Raw genomic sequence first — 17,306 nt, 5'->3', positions numbered from 1 at the left:
CCATTTTTGGTGGCTGTACCCGATATTGAATCTTTACCATTTTTTTTTTTTTTTTTTTTTCACTTTGGAAGTTGTCCCGCTAACAAGAACTGTGAATGAAATGCAAGCCAATAGGTTGACCACTCTTGGTTTAGTTGACAAAATTTTCTTACTAAATTCCAAAACAGCAACAAAATATGTTATAGAATTTTTATTTTGTGCAACTTTTTCATATTGAACTTGTTTTAAAAATGCTCCAGGAGAAACAAAAAGGAAAATCTGTTTGAGTGCGGACAAGATTAAAATAAGATATGCATTATATGCAAAAAGTAACCAAGTTTAGAAAAGTACAGGGTAAGAATTTATTTTCCCGGAACTGCAGTTGGTTGCTTTGCTGGTCTGGCTAACCTGTAAAACAAAATTCTTACCTATTTTATACAGTTTTTAATTTTCTAATTTAAACGTTCTTCTGATTTAAACATTATATTTGAGAGGTGGCACACTTGTATAGTACTTGCTATACAACATATATTGCAGAGGATTGTGGATGAACTGTCTACTCTTCTTGGTGTGTGCTTCATTTTTATTTCAGAAGTCATAGTGCTTGTTGTTTTATAGAGCTTGTCAGTATTTCAGCTCCCTTATTTATTACTTTGCTTAAATTACTGCAGAATACATTTTTATTGGTTAGCCTGACAGGTTGCCCATGCAACTAAGCAGCAATTTTGGGAAAACAAAAAACTTTGTCTTCCACTTTCCATGCTATTAGCATAACTAATAAACTTTTTCTGTAATTGATGTGCAGTTATGGATATATGTATAAATATATTTAAAAAATGAATTCAGTTGATATATGAATATATATTAATCATGAATATATATTAATATGAATGATATATTTAAAAAAATGAATTCATGAAACATTCAGTTATCACTTTAGTTTTGTTTTTAGCAAAACTGAATTTAAAAAAATGGAATATGCACAGTTTGTTTTGCATACATTGGAAAAAAATAATGATCACTGACATTGCTGTTAAGCTATATAGTTATATTAAACAGATACTGCTAAACACAATACTTCTGTTTCAGCTGTTTATAAAGAAAAAATAGGTTTTCTTATGTGCTGATAATGTACAATTTAACAGAATTAATTCTATGTAAATTCTGAATTGAGTACAATAACCCTAGATTATCATACTCAATCATAGCCATGATCTACAATTAAAAGATTTTGTCAGTTGGTTCCGCAACAATTCTATTAATTTTTTTGTTCCTATCCTAGAAGTGCAAAGATACAAGAAGGATTAATCATTAGCGGAAAATGATATCGAAGCAAGCTTATATGTCATCAGCAAAAAAAAAAAAAAAAATACCTCGTCTCTACATCCCCTCATTAATTTTTCTAATCCTTCCTTAAATTTTTTTTCAGATTATCCACTTCTGCAACGCTAGATGAAAGTTTGTTCCAACAATCAGTTATTACTTTCTGGCTGAAAGGAAATTTTTGCACATTTATCCTTCATCCATCTGATTTCAATTTAAATTTATGTCCTCTTATGTGTATTGTCTGAGAAAGAGTAAGGATGCCATCAATATTTAATTTACTCAAATCTATTTAAAGCCTTAAAAACTTTAGCCATTTCTCCTCACAGATGCTTAATCTCCAAGCACTGTAGTCTTTTTGGTAAGAGTTCTCTTTTATGTCCCTGGTCATTGGGTGGAGAAGAGGAACAATCATTTTGTTCCTCTTTTGTACACCCATTCCAACAGATCTTCATTCTTCCTGAAATGAGGCTTCTGCTTCTGTATGCAGTACTCAGGGTGTGGCCTGATCACTGCCATGATAATCACCCCTTGGAAAAATTTCTAATTTATCATTGGAAAAATTTCTATTATTATTGACAGATTTCTATGAGCTGGTTTTTAAATATGTAAATTGCCCCATGAGCACAATATAGTCTGAGTTGCTGATGTGCCTAAAACCGTACAACAACCACAATGGAATAAAATGTGGGAGAATGACACTTTGACTTGGGGAGGGGGGTGGTAAAAGGGATCCAGTAGATGTCATGAGAATGTTAACAGAAAGATATCTGGAAGTGAACAGAAATGTTTATGTTTTACAGATTTAGAGAGGGCTTTTGAATGGATAGGCTTCACTGAATTATGGAATCTATTTGAATTTCTAGGAGTGGATTGGAAGGACAGAAGTATTGATAGTAATGATTAGCAGTTATCATCATCATCAGCCATTTTCAATCCACTGCAGGTTGAAGGCCTCTCCAACAACTTTCCAGTTCCTTCTGTTTTGAGCACTGGCCATCCATTTACTACTCAGAAACTCATGAATTTCATCTATCCATCTCCGCCTTTGTCTTCCAGGTTTTCTTCTAGCTCCTCTTGGGTATCATTCTGTTATTTTCTTAGTCCATCTGTCATCATGTCTTCGAGCTATGTGTGCTGCCCAAGACCATTTTAGTTCTTTAATTTTGATAAGAATGTCCTTTACTTGAGTTTGCTGCCTAATCCATGTGTTTCTTATCTTCTTATCTAACAGTCTGATTCCCAATATAATTCGTTCCATTCTTCGCTGTGTAGTTCTCAGCTTCTCTTCCATTCTTTTGGTGAGTGCCCAAGTTTCACTTCCATAAGTCATGGTGGGGAGTATACATTGATTCATTATTTTACGTTTCAGACAAACTGGGATATTGCTCTTCAGTATGTGACTATATTTCCTGAATGCTATCCATCCAAAATTTATTCTTCTCTTGACTTCCAGCCATTTATCATTATTACAGCTAATAACTTGTCCCAGATAAGTATATGACTCCACCTTTTCAATTACTGCTCCTTCAATCATTATTTCCCTTTCCGTGGCATACTTGTTCATCATTACTTTTGTTTTAGCCATATTCATCTTTAGTCCAAAATCCTTACTAACTGTGCATAACTGATTAAGATTTTCCTCTAATTCTTTGGGATCGTGGCTTATGACCACAATGTCATCTGCAAATGGTAAATAGTTTAGGTACTCTCTGTTCGCATTGGCTCCTTTCTGCGACCAGTCTAATCTTCTGAAAGCTTGCTCAAGGGCAGTAGTAAACGGCTTCGGAGATATTGTCTCCCCTTGTCGAACTCCTTTCTCGATTTTAAATTGCCTACTGTCAGACATCAGAAGTCTGACATTACATTCTGACATTACATTCTGACAGACATCAGAAGCAGTAACGTGTGGAAGTTTTGTGCAAATTTGGAAAACATTTGTAAAACTACCGACTTTTTGGATTCAGTGATAACAGGATGGGTCAACTGTTGATGATCCTGCTCAGGTAGCTAACAAACTAAATGAATATTTTGCATTGACATTCACACATGAGGAGTTATTCAGCGAGGGGAATGCCAGAGGTGTATTCAACTCTAGCAGTAAGCTACAGAATCTTGAAATAACTGGGAGTAAAGTGGAGAAGAAACTGTTGAAGATAAACACAAGAAAGGCACCCGGGGTGGATGGGATCTATCCAGTTATATTAAAGGAGGCAACAAAGGAAGTAAGCAAACCCTTAGCCATAATTATGAGAGCCATAATTATGAGAGGTACCCATAGACTGGAGATGTGCAAATGTGACCCCAATTCACAAAGGAGGATCAAAGGCTGACACAAGTAATTATAGACCTGTGAGCTTAACCTCTGTTCCAGGAAAATTAATGGAGGCACTGGTTAAAGAAGCACTGCAGGATCATTTAGACAAGACTTCAGTTATAGCTCGGACACAGCATGGCTTTGTTAAGGGGAAGTCTTGCCTGACCAATTTGATTGGATACTATGATGCAGTCACAAAAGAACTGGATGCAGGGAATAGCTTTGATATTATATACTTGGATCTTAGAAAGGCTTTTGATACTGTTGCACATGGAAGACTGCTACACAGATTGGAGCAGTGTGACATTGGAGGCAAATTGCTGCTATGGATAAAGGGGTGGTTGAGGGGGAGAAGACAGAGAGTGGTAATCAATGGACACTGCTCATCGTGGACTAATGTTATTAGTGGAGACCCTCAGGGCTCAGTGTTGGGTCCATTATTGTTTTCTGTATTTATAAATGATATTGATGATGGTATATCAAGCTTAATGTCCAAGTTTGCAGACGATACAAAGGTTGGCAGGGTTGTCAAGGACACTACTGACACTATGCTGCTGCAACGGGATCTGGAAAGGTTGAGCAGATGGGCTGAGAGGTGGCAAATGAAGTTTAACATTGACAAATGTAAAGTACTACACATGGGAAACAGCAACCCCAGAGCAACGTATCAACTCTGTGGTACTACACTGACAGTGGTAGAGAATGAAAGGGACTTGGGGGTAGTTGTGCAGGCAGATATGAAGTTCTCTGAGCAGTGCAGACGGGCTGCAAGGGTAGCTCATGGAGTATTGTCAATGATATACAGGAATTTTTCCAGCAGGGATAAGGAGGTGATTATTCCCTTGTATAAGGCAATGGTCAGGCCACACCTAGAGTACTGTATACAGGTCTGGAGGCCTCATTTCAAGAAGGATGTAGAGCTGCTGGAACAAGTACAGAGAAGGGCAACAAGATTAGTGAATGGAACAAAGGGGTGCTCTTACGAAGAAAGGCTTAAGTTTTGCAAATTACAGTGTCTGGAGACTAGGCACCAGCGAGGTGATCTGATAGAGGTGTATAAAGCCTTGAATGGTTTGAGCATGCTCAATGCTGATGGGATTCTTCCTCTAGCTCAGAATAATCACCTGAGAGGGCATAAATTCAAATTGAGGAAAGACAGATGTAGGATAGACGTGTGGAAATTTGCCTTTAGCCAGCGGGTGGTTGGTTGGTGGAACAGATGTCCATCCCTTGTAGTGGAGGTTGATAGCCTAAATAAGTTTAAGGCTCAGCTGGACAGGTATTTTGAACGAACAGAGGGGTGAAGTGGGTTTTTTTTTTTTTTTTTTTTGGCTGATGCTGCATAAGCTTGCTTTCTTGCATCAAATGCCTCTACTAATGCTAATGAGATGAATCCTGAATCTTTCAGTATTATCCACAAACCAAGTGCCAAAGCATGCAGTGGCAAACCCTTCTCTTCTCCCTGTTTAAAGAAAGCAAAGTGCCTTGATCAAAGATCAAGTCCGTGCTTGTCATTTCCTATGATTGTTGTGTTGTGTTCATCCTGTATTTGTCCCACCAAATCAGACTGTTAATCAGACAATCATTGAGATTTTAGGAAGACTCCTTGAAAAATTCAAAAGAAATGGCCCAATTTACAGCCAGGCAGAAAAATGGTTTTTGCTTCATGAAAATGCGCTGTGTCATTCCTGTCACAGTGAGAGGGAGAGAGAGAGAGTTTTTAACAAAAAACAAGATTACAATATTGGAGCACCTGCCTTATTCTTCAGATACGACTCCATGTGGCTTTATTTCTTTTCCAAAATTAAAATCCATTTTAAAGTGAGGAATAAGAACACAATGCAGCAATTAAAGGCTGTATCTTCCCTGGACGTTTGCTGTTTTATATCCTGTAAATCACGACTGGAGTGCTGATAGGTATGGCTGGAGAGTATTTTGAAGGGGATAAACATTGAAATTGTTGTATTTAAACTGATAAATGAGTATAAAATATTTCTTGTTTCTTTTTAGCACTTTGTATGCAGCATACAGTGTTAGAAACACTGAAATAAAGTTAAACGGTAATTAGCATTAGTAGAGGCATTTGATGCAAGAAAGCAAGCTTATGCAGCATCAGCCAAAAAAAAATATACATATATATAAAATAAAAATAAATAAATAAATAAATAAATAAAAAATAACCACTTCCACTTCACCCCTCTGTTCGTTCGAAATACCTGTCCAGCTGAGCCTTAAACTTATTTAGGCTATCAACTTCCACGACAAGGGATGGAAGTCTATTCCAGCAACCAACCACCCGCTGGCTAAAGGCAAATTTCCTCATGTCTATCCTACATCTGTCTTTCCTCAATTTGAATTTATGCCCTCTCAGGTGATTATTCTGAGCAAGAGGAAGAATCCCATCAGCATTGAGCATGCTCAAACCATTCAAGGCTTTATCACAAGCTTTATTTACCTTGACTTTATTGGTTGATATATAGTACATAAAAGATACATTTACTGTGTAGTAAATGACCTTATAGTGCTGTTAAGAAGCTGAAATTGAGACATTGATGAATCTTCAGACTTCTTAAGTTTAACATTGCTTTATATACAGAAAACATCTAACAGTTTTATGATATATTCTTCACAGATGTGGGAAACTGACACACCAGAGTCTAACTTCTCTAACAGCCTTATTTATATGCAAACACAGATGCACATTCTTTTTTTACTATTTTCTTAGGAGCCATGATGATAATACACTGTGAGGTTTTAATAAAGAAACAGGGCATAGTTTGGCAGTAATAATCGACAAGCATATATTCATAAATAGACTGGGTGATGCTTGCCGACAGCTGTTGTGACTCATGAGTTCGTGTTTTTCCCTATCTGATGAGCACACTCAGAATATACTCTGGTGCTAGTCAATTTTTTTTTTTTTTTTTTTCGTCTGCTAAATCAGGTCCATTAAATCAAGGGTTTACTTTAGTTAGGGTAGGACAAGGTGACCCCGAAAGTGTAAAGATAGGTAGAGGGCAAACTTTATTTAAAATATCCCAACTTTATTTAATATATATATATATAGAAGACATGATTAAGGAAGCATTTGATAAAGGAAATATGGATGAGGGAGAATTGTATGCAGTTGAAGATGGGGGAAAAGTTATTGATAGTGTTAGATTTGCAGATGATATGGAACTGGTGGCAGATTCTGAGGAAGGATTGCAGAAATTCAGTAATAGGCTAAAGAAAGGTGTGGTAGGTTTGCAGTCAGAATAACTGCTGAGAAGACAAAGATTGAGAGGAGGAAGAGAAAGGTGTAAGTTTAATATTGAAATTGAACTTAAGGATTTTGTAATAACTGAGCAAAGTGGAGGAGAATTTGTTCAAGTTAAACATAAAAAAGGCACCTAGGATGGATGAGATCTGTCCAGTTATATTAAAGGAGCCAGCAAAGGAAGTAAGCAAACCCTTAGCCATTATTATGAGAGCATCTCTGGATTCAGGGGCGGTCCCCATGAACTGGAGATATGCAAATGCTTTCCCAATTGACAAAGGGTAACACGACTAATTACAAACCTGTTAGTTTGTAATTACAAACTAACAGGTTTGTAATTACAAACTAACAGTTAAAAGACTGCAGTAATAGCTCAGACACAGTATGGCTTTGTTAAGGGGAAGTCTTGTCTGACCAATTTGATTGGATACTACAACTGATTAGAACTGGATGCAAAAAATAATTTTGATTTCATATATTTGGATTTTAGGAAAGCTTTTGATTCTGTTGCACATAAAAGACTGCTGTACAAATTGGAGCAGTGTGGCATTAAGGGCAAGGAAATGTTATTAGTGGAGTCCCCCAGGGTTCGGTTTTGATCCCATTGATGTTTTCTGTATTTATCAATGATATTGATGAAGGTATATCAGGCCTAATGTCCAAGTTTGCAGATGATACGAAGGTTGGCATGGTCGTTAATGACAGCAATGACACTGCACTACTGCAACAGGATCTAGAAGGCGCCTCCGTAGCCAGGTGGGCAGGAGCAGCAGTGTGTAGCACATGTTTCTTGATTAGACCGGGGTTCGAGCCCATGTCCACAAAATACAGAGGATGCAGAAAGGTCAGGTAATGACCACCGCGTATCCCCAGAGCAATATGGCCTTTGTTGCTAATGCTCCTAAAAACCACATAACAACAGGATCTAGAAAAGTTGGGCAGATGGGCTGAGAGGTGGCAACTGAAGTTTAACATTCACAAATGCAAAGTACTGCATATGGGTAGCAGTAACCCCAGAGTTTTTTTTTAACACCTATAGCGGCGCTGCATGTAGTGGCTGTGTTAAAATGTGCTCTCAGTTATATTAAAATTTGGTGCTTTAGACATAAGAAACTGAAAATACATCTTACCATACAGATGAACAAAAGGTACAGAGGATTCATTAGACACATTTTATATCTGTGTGGTAAATATTTAGGCTCTAAGATTAAAATAACAGTTTAACGGTTAGTGCCTTCAAAGAATACAGAAGATTATGCAGCAGTTAATTTCATATGAAAGGAGTGTAAATTGGAAATACAGGAATGAATATTTTAAAATGTAAGAAATACATTCATTGGGGGTTAACATTGTGCGAATCAGCATGAAAATATGTTTATGGTAAGGAACCGTTGCATGCTTTATGATTTGGGAGAAACCATAAAATGGTTTCTCTTGGTATATCAGAGATATGGTGTCACACAGACATAAGCAGTGCAGAACTGCTTATGTCTGTGTGACAGACAGACAGACAGACATAAGCAGTGCAGAACTGGAATTTGTGAAGTACAATGTGTACAGAAAGGATAGACAGGACAGAAAGGGAGGAGAGGTTAGTTAAGAAACATAAAATCTAAGGAAGTGCATCCAATTGATGTTGGTGGACAATGGAATGTTGAATCTGTTTGGTGTAACATAAGCACTGGGAAAGGAAAAATGAGAGTAGGTGTGTGTGTTATAGGCCAAACGAATCTGATGAGTATAATGAGCAATTGTGCAGAGAAATAGAGTGGGCCAGTAAATCAGAGTGTCTTATAATGGGCGATTTTAATTTCCCAGAGAGTGACTGGAATTTGTGGGTTTGTCACTCACACACTAGCAAGGCTTTTGTGGATTTATTGGATGATTATTTTCTACAGCATTATGTTCGGGAGGCAACTAGATGGAGTAATACTCTGGATCTGATTATCAGAAGTGATTCTTCATGCATCAAGAATCTGCAAATAAAGGAACCACTGGTGGCAGTGATCACAGTGTGCTGAAGTGAGATTTACTCAAAGAGGTAACTACCATCAAGGATAAAGGGAAGGGTTTTTGCTTTCATAAAGGTGACTAGGGTGGTCTGAGACAGTATTTAAATTCTATACGGTGGGACCAACTGATGATGTTACCAACAGCAAATTCAAAATGGGAAGCATTCAAAGAATTAATCTTGGATGCTACTAGGCTTTTCATACCAACAAAGAAATATTGTTCAAGATTTAGGCCTAAATGGATGTCTGATTAACTAATGACAGAGAAGGAAAATGCATGGGATACATATAAATTAACATGTGACACAGAAGCCTATGATAGATATAAGCTGGTCTGTAACCAAGTTACAAAGGAGATTAGGCAGGTGAAGGCAGATTACTAGAAATCTTTGGCAAAGAATACAAAGAAAAACAGCAAAGAGTTCTTTACTTATGCAAACTCTAGAAGGAAGGGGATGAATCAGATTGGTCCATTTGATATTGATAATTCAACTGTTGATGATCCTGCTCAGGTAGCTAACAAACTAAATGAATATTTTGCATCTACATTCACACATGAGGAGTTATTCAGGGAAGGGAATGCCAGAGGTGTATTCAACTCTGGCAGTAAGCTAGATAATCTTGTAATAACTGTGAGTAAAGTGGAGGAGAAATTGTTGAAGATAAACATAAGAAAGGCACCTGGAGGTGGATGAAATCTATCCAGTTATATTAAAGGTGATGCCAAAGTAACTAAGCAAACCCTTAGCCATAATTATGAGAGCTTCCTTGGACTCAGGGAAGGTCCCCATGGACTGGAGGTGTGCAAATGTATCACCTATTCACAAAGTGGGTTCAAAAGGTGACACAAGTAACAATAGATCTGTTAGTTTAACTTCTGTTCTGGGGAAATTAATGGAGGCACTAGTTAGAGTAGCATTGTAGGATCATCTAGACAAGACTTCAGTTATAGCTTGGACACAGCATGGGTTTGTAAAGCGGAAGTCTTATCTGACTAATTTGATTGGATATTATTATGTAGTCACAAAGGAACTGGATGCAAAGAATAACTTTGCATTCAGTTATTGTGCAAGGCTCAAGGGATAGAATTTTTTTCAGCCTGGACTGTACTTGTTAACAGGAGAGACTGCTTCTACAGGGATGGGATACACTTAAATAGAAAGGGTGCAAGAATATTTGCTGACGCTATCGAGGCAGTGTTAGGTGGGTCGGAAAACTGATAGCTTGGGGGGATACAAGGACTAATAGTTTAACAGTAGCCGTAGGCAGAGGTGAAGGTGATTCTTGCACAACTTCTATTAGAATAAGTAGCGACCTGGAGCGTGGGGTGTTGGGGGTTTCAGGGACGGGTGGCGGTCATCGTGGAACGGGTGGGTATATGGGATGTGTTAGGGTAACAAAGAATAGGAGTAGGAGCATGTATGCTTGCATGTATACCAATGCTAGAAGTATAGTAAATAAATTTGATGAATTTGAAGTGTTGGTCAAGACATCAAAGGCGGATATTGTTGGGATATCAGAGACATGGTGTCACACAGATATAAGGAATGCCGAACTGGAAATTGGGGAGTACAATGTGTAAAGAAAGGATAGACAGGATAGGAAGGGAGGAGGTGTTATGCTCTTAATTAAGAAAAACATAAAATCAAAAGAAGTGCATCCAGTTGATATAGATGAACAGTGCACTGTTGAGTCAGTTTGGTGTGAAATAAGCACTGCGAAAGCAAAAATAAGAGTAGGAGTGTGTTATAGGCCTAATGACTCGAATGAGTACAATGAACAATTGTACAGAGAAATAGAGTGGGCTAGTAAATCGAGCCGACCGGGCTAGCCGAGTGGGTAAAGTACCTGCCTGGCAACCCAAAGGTCGCGGGTTCGATTCTCGCCTAGGGCTTGGATCAAAGTACTGCAAAAACCTTGGGAGGTGCAATATGGCCACAGAAGCTGATGCGCCAACAACTACCAAATCAAAAAAAAAAAAAAAAAAAAAGCTAGTAAATCGGAATGTCTTATAATGGGGGATTTCAACTTCCCAGATATTGACTGGAACTTGTGGGTTGGGCACTCACACACTAGTCAGACATTTGTGGATTTTTTGGATGATTGTTTTCTGTAGCAGCATGTTCGAGAGGCAACCGGAGAAAGTAATACTCTTAATCTGGTTATCAGCAGTGATCATTCATGTATTAGGAATTTGCAGATAAAAGAATCACTAGGTAGCAGTGATCACAGTGTACTGACGTAGGATTTACTTAAAGATTTAATTACCATCAGGGGTAATGGAAAGGGTTTTTGCTTCCGTAAAGGCGAGTACAGTGGTCTCCGACAGTTTTTAAATTCTGTACAGTGGAATCAACTGATGATGTTACCAACAATAAATTCTAAGTGGGAAGCATTCAAGGAATTAATTGTGGATGCTACTAAAAGTTTCATACCCATTAAGAAATATTATTCAAGGTTTAGGCCTAAATGGTTGTCAAATGAACTAATGAGACTTGTAACAGAGAAGAAAAATGCATGAGATGCATACAAATTAACACATGACACAGAAACCTATGACAGCTACAAGTTGATCTGTAACCAAGTTACAAAGGAGGTTAGGCAGGCGAAGGCAGATTACGAGAAATCGTTGGCAAAAGATGCTAAGAAAAACAGCAAGGATTTCTTTACTTATATAAACTCTAAAAGGAAGGGGATGAATCTGATTGGTCCATTTGATATCGATGGTTCGACTGTTGATGATCCTGCTCAGATAGCAAACAAACTGAATGAGTATTTTGCATCTACATTCACACGTGAGGAATTATTAAGGTTTGAAAATGGCAGAAGGTTATCAAATTGTAGCAGGATACTTAATGATTTTGTAATAACTGAGTGGAAGAGAAATTGTTGAAGTTAAACGTAAGAAAAGCACTTGGGGTTAATGGGATCTATCCAATTATATTAAAGGAGGCGGCAAAGCAACTAAGCAAACCGTTAACCATAATTATGAGAGCATCCTTGGACTCAGGGTAGGTTCCCACGGACTGGAGATGTGCAAATGTATCCCCAATTCACAAATGGGGATCGAAGGGTGACACGGGTAATTACAGATCAGTTAGTTTAACTTCTGTTCCGTGTAAAACAATGGAGTCGCTGGTTAAAGATGCATTGCAGGATCATCTAGACAAGACTGCAGCAATAATTCAGACACAGCATGGGTTTGTTAAGGGAAAGTCTTGTCTGACAAATTTGATAGGATATTATGATGTGGTTACAAAGGAACTGGATGCAAAAAATAATTTTGATATCACATACTTGGATTTCAGGAAAGCTTTTGACACTGTTGGGCATGGAAGACTATTGTACAAATTGGAGCAGAATGGTATTAAGGGTAAGTTGCTACAATGGATAAAAGGATGGTTAAGTGGGAGAAGACAGAGGGTAGTAATCAATGGGTGCTGCTCTTCTTTGACTAATGTTATTAGTGGAGTCCCACAGGGTTCGGTGTTGGGTCCACTGTTGTTTTGTATATTTATCAATGATATTGATGAAGGTATATCAAGCTTAGTGTCGAGGTTTGCAGATGATACAAAGGTTGGCAGGGTTGTTAATTACAGTAATGGCAGTGTGCTACTGCAACAGGATCTAGATAATTTGGGCAGATGGGCTAAGAAGTGGCAACTGAAGTTTAACCCTGACAAATGCAAAGTACTGCATATGGGTAGAAGTAACCCCAGAGAAACGTACCAACTGTGTGGTACTACACTTAAGGTGGTAGAAAATGAAAAAGACCTGGGAGTAATTGTGCAGGCAGATATGAAGTTTTCTGAGCAATGCAGACAGGCTGCCAGGGCAAGTCATGGGGTTTTGTCAATGATATATAAGAATTTTGCTAGCAGAGAAAAGGAGGTGATTGTCCCTCTGTATAAGGCAATGGTCAGGCCACGCCTTGAGTACTGCGTACAGGTCTGGAGGCCTCATTTTAGGAAGGATGTAGATTTACTTGAGCGTGTACAGAGAAGGGCAACAAGATTGGTGAGGGGAATGAAGGGATCCTCTTATCAAGAGAGTCCTAAGTTCTGCAAATTGCAATGGCTGGAGACTAGGCACCTGCGCGGTGATCTGATTGAGGTATATAAGGCCTTGAATGGGTTGAGCACGTTGAATTCTGATGGGATCCTTCCACTTGTTCAGATTACGAATCTAAGGGGGCATAAATTCAAATTAACAAAAGACAGATGTAGAATAGATGTGCGGAAATTTGCCTTTAGCCAGCGGGTGGTTAATTGCTGGAACAAACTTCCATCTGTCGTTGTGGAAGTTGATAGGTTGAATAAATTTAAGGAGGAACTGGACAAGCATTTGGAGGGAATGGTGTGATTTTTTTTTTTTTTTTTTTTTTTTGGCTGATGCTGCATAAGCTCATACATTTGCTTTCTTCCATCACATGCCACTACTACTACTTTGATATCATATATTTGGATCTTAGAAAGGCCTTTGATAGTGTTCACATGGAAGACTGCTGCAATTTTGCTGCACAAATTGGAGAAGTGTGGCATTGGAGGCAAATTGCTGCTATGGATAAAGGAATGGTTGAGTGGGAGAAGACAGAATGGTAATCAATGGACACTGCTTTTTGTGGACTAATGTTATTAGTGGAGTCCCTCAGGGTTCATTGTTGTTTTCTGTATTTATAAATGATATTGATGATGATGGTATATCAAGCTTAATGTCCAAGTTTGCAGACGATACAAAGGTAGGCAGGGTTGTCAAGGACACTACTGACACTATGCTGCTGCAACGGGATCTGGAAAGGTTGAGCAGATGGGCTGAGAGGTGGCAAATGAACTTTAACGTTGACAAATGTAAAGTACTACACATGGGAAACAGCAACCCGAGAACAACGTATCAACTCTGTGGTACTACACTGACAGTGGTAGAGATTGAAAAGGACTTGGGGGTGGTTGTGCAGGCAGATATGAAGTTCTCTGAGCAGTGCAGACGGGCTGCAAGAGTAGCTCATGGAGTATTGTCAATGATATACAGTAATTTTTCCAGCAGGGATAAGGAGGTGATTATTCCCTTGTATAAGGCAATGGTCAGGCCACACCTAGAGTACTATATACAGGTCTGGAGGCCTCATTTCAAGAAGGATGTAGAGCTGCTGGAACGAGTACAGAGAAGGGCAACAAGATTAGTGAATGGAACAAAGGGGTGCTCTTACGAAGAAAGGCTTAAGTTTTGCAAATTACAGTGTCTGGAGACTAGGCACCAGCGAGGTGATCTGATAAAGGTGTATAAAGCCTTGAATGGTTTGAGCATGCTTAATGCTGATGGGATTCTTCCTCTAGCTCAGAATAATCATCTGAGAGGGCATAAATTCAAATTGAGGAAAGACAGATGTAGGAATGACGTGCGGAAATTTGCCTTTAGCCAGCGGGTGGTTGGTTGGTGGAACAGACTTCCATCCCTTGTCGTGGAGGTTGATAGCTTAAATAGGTTTAAGGCTCAGCTGGACATGTATTTTGAACGACCAGAGGGGTGAAGTGGAAGTGGTTTTTTTTTTTTTTTTTTTTTTGGCTGATTCTGCATAAGCTTGCTTTCTTGCATCAAATGCCTCTACTAATGCTAATGCTCCTAAATACCAAAATAACAACAACTAACATTATGATGTATGCTCAGATTTTTTTTTTTTTTTTTTGTTATTTTGAGTTGTGATCAGCTGTGCATTTATTATTTAGTAATATTTTATTGAGCGAAATGTTTCAGTTTTAGCAGTTGAAGCATACTAAAGTTTAAATTTAAACAGATGAATGTGTGTTGACTTCCCTCCTTTAGTATATTATTTTAACACTAGGAGTTACTCCATATATTAATATTGTAAGGAAAGTAGTATGGTATTTTTCAATAATTTTGTGTTTTTTGTATATATATATCTATATATATCTATCTATATATATATATATATATATATATATATATATATATATAGATAGATAGATATTGTGTGCGTGCGTGCATGTGCTTGCGCACACATTAATTTTTTATTTAATTAACATTTAATTAATTAATTTTTTTTCATTTTCTAATCTGTAGATTATGATTAGGAGTATTTTCTTATTTTTGGATCGGACATATGTATTGCAGAATGCAAGTATAGCTTCAATATGGTAAGTATTTAACATATTTTAAAGTATGCATTTCTTATTTAGTAGTATTTAATTACAAAATACTTACTCATTACATAAAAATGATTAAAAAAATCTCATGACCTTTGAGCCTTTTATATATACACCCAGTGATTACTAAATTATAACTGCCTGCCTAATACCATTCTGGGTCACCATTCTTACAGATAACAGCCACTGACTCCATTTAGATGCCTGAATATGTCCCTAGGGATCTGCAACATTGCTGCCTGGCAAGGCTTTCCACAGTATTGGAATAGATGACGATTGTGTGTGCATATGCCTCACTTCCCATTCCAAAATATCCTACAGGTGGTCAATTTCATTGAGGCCATTCAAGATGGATGATATCTTCATTGTGTTCCTCAAATCACTCATGCACAGTAACATGATGCATTATTGTTTTGGAAGGTCCTGTCCATGAAAAATGCAACATGGTAGGGCGCACATGGTCTCCTGAGAGCTGTCGGAAGACCTGACCAATGAAAAGTTGGTCGATACGCACCAGGGATCCTAGTTATTGTCAGAAAAAGATGTCCCATATTAAATAATCATTGTCACCTTCCTGAATAATGGGCACCATGCACGATGGATATATGGACTTGTGTTGCACCACACAGTGTCCATCAGCATATTGCACTAGATATTTGGACTTGCTGACCAGTGCACTCATTTCCAGCCCTCCAGTTGGCACCTGCTGTTGTTGATGCCACAGCATTCACCACCGGTGAGGAGAGGGTGACTCTTGGGTCATTTGCTGTGGAACTTCATACATCTGAGTGTGTGGTGCATCATCATTTGAGATACTGTTCTTGCGTTTTCCATATTGTATTGTGATGTCAACTGTTGCACAGTGATCTTCTGTTGAGCCTGTACAATGCGCTGTATCCTTCCCTCACCATGAACATCCACCTTACATAATCCTTTATAGTTCTGTTGGCAGGAGGTGGTTTGACCCATTTGACAACATTCTTTGTATATTTTAGCCACAGTGGGCTGATCAACCAACACGACATGCCATTTCTGATATGGTAGCATCTGATGCATGAGTTCACACAATCATGTGATTGTGTGAATAAACTGCGACAAATTACTATATATACACTCAGTGATCACTGAGTGTATATATAGTAATAAGTGATAGTGACTCAAATCTCACCTTTTGTCTTAAAATTGCCTCCTACTTTATCAGCAAGGACCTGAAAAAGTTGTACAACAGAATCTTACAGCAAGGAGTTGTCCCAGTCGCTTGGCTGAATTACAGAGTCATCCCAGTTCCAAAGGTGCAAAACCCAACCTCAATTGCTGACTACAGGCCAGTTTCTATTTCCTCCCCTTTTCTCAAATGCCTAGAGAAGTGCATGTTCAAAGTGGTTGCCAATCAGATCCTGTTCCAGATAGGGTTTACAATATCAGGATCTTGAATACCGGGATACTGGTAATTTTTTTCCGGTATTGAAATACTGGTATTGAAACAAAATATACTGGTTTTTCGGTACTAATTTAAAAAAAAATAATTGTTTATCATTTAATCACATAAAGGTTATAAAATCACCTTTATGTGATTATGACGTCCTTATCTCTACTAGCAAATGTTCAATAAATCATTGATAGGACACCATGCAACATTGCAACCTGTCCACAATTCTCGGACAACTTCATGTCTGACTGTATCGTAAATCCCAAGTCTCATTCCTCCCTTACTGACTTTAGTTCAACTCCACCAAGTGTATAAGTTATTTTGGGGTTGCTGTTCCATAGGTGTAAGACCTTGCATTTTGCTGAATTAAAGCATAGCTGCCACTTTTCTGACCATTCCGTAAGTCTATCTAGGTCACTCTGAAAAAGCTCTGCTTGGCAGTGATCATTAACTACTCTACTGATCTTTACATCATCTGCAAGTTTAGACCTCACACCCTCCATCCCTTCATAGATGTCATTTAAGATGATCAAAAACAACAGTGGTCCCAATACTGATCCTTGGGGAACCCTACTTACTTACATTAACCCAATCTGAGGAATAACCATTTATCACAACCCTCTGCCTGGTATCCTCAAGCCTCGTGCTATCCATCTAAGGATTTTCCCAAAGATTCCAACCTGCTCCAACTTATAAAGTAACCACTCATGTGGGACTGAGTTGAATGGTTTGCTGAAATTCAAATAAACAATGTCGAAATTATTCCCTAAATCCAGCTCATTAGTAACCTTTCAAAATGGCCAACCAGATTTGTTAAACATGATTT

At 38.2% G+C, this 17,306-nt stretch overlaps 1 protein-coding gene across 1 annotated transcript in view; it reads left to right on the top strand.

Moving 5' to 3' along the window:
- The window catches only part of Cul4 (cullin 4), a 252,454-nt gene that overhangs the window by 65,908 nt on the left and 169,240 nt on the right, over window positions 1–17,306 (top strand). Inside the window, exon 5 of the mRNA XM_090386353.1 lies at window positions 14,969–15,042. Within this exon, the coding sequence (XP_090242479.1) occupies window positions 14,969–15,042 (74 nt within the window). The remainder of the gene's footprint in view (window positions 1–14,968; window positions 15,043–17,306) is intronic.

Source organism: Mastigoproctus giganteus, chromosome 1 (assembly GCF_048544385.1).
Source record: "Mastigoproctus giganteus isolate SK-2022 chromosome 1, ASM4854438v1, whole genome shotgun sequence".
In the NCBI taxonomy this organism is placed as follows: domain Eukaryota; kingdom Metazoa; phylum Arthropoda; class Arachnida; order Uropygi; family Thelyphonidae; genus Mastigoproctus; species Mastigoproctus giganteus.
Note: the sequence above shows the minus strand (reverse complement) of the source record. Positions and strands in the feature narration are given on the sequence as shown.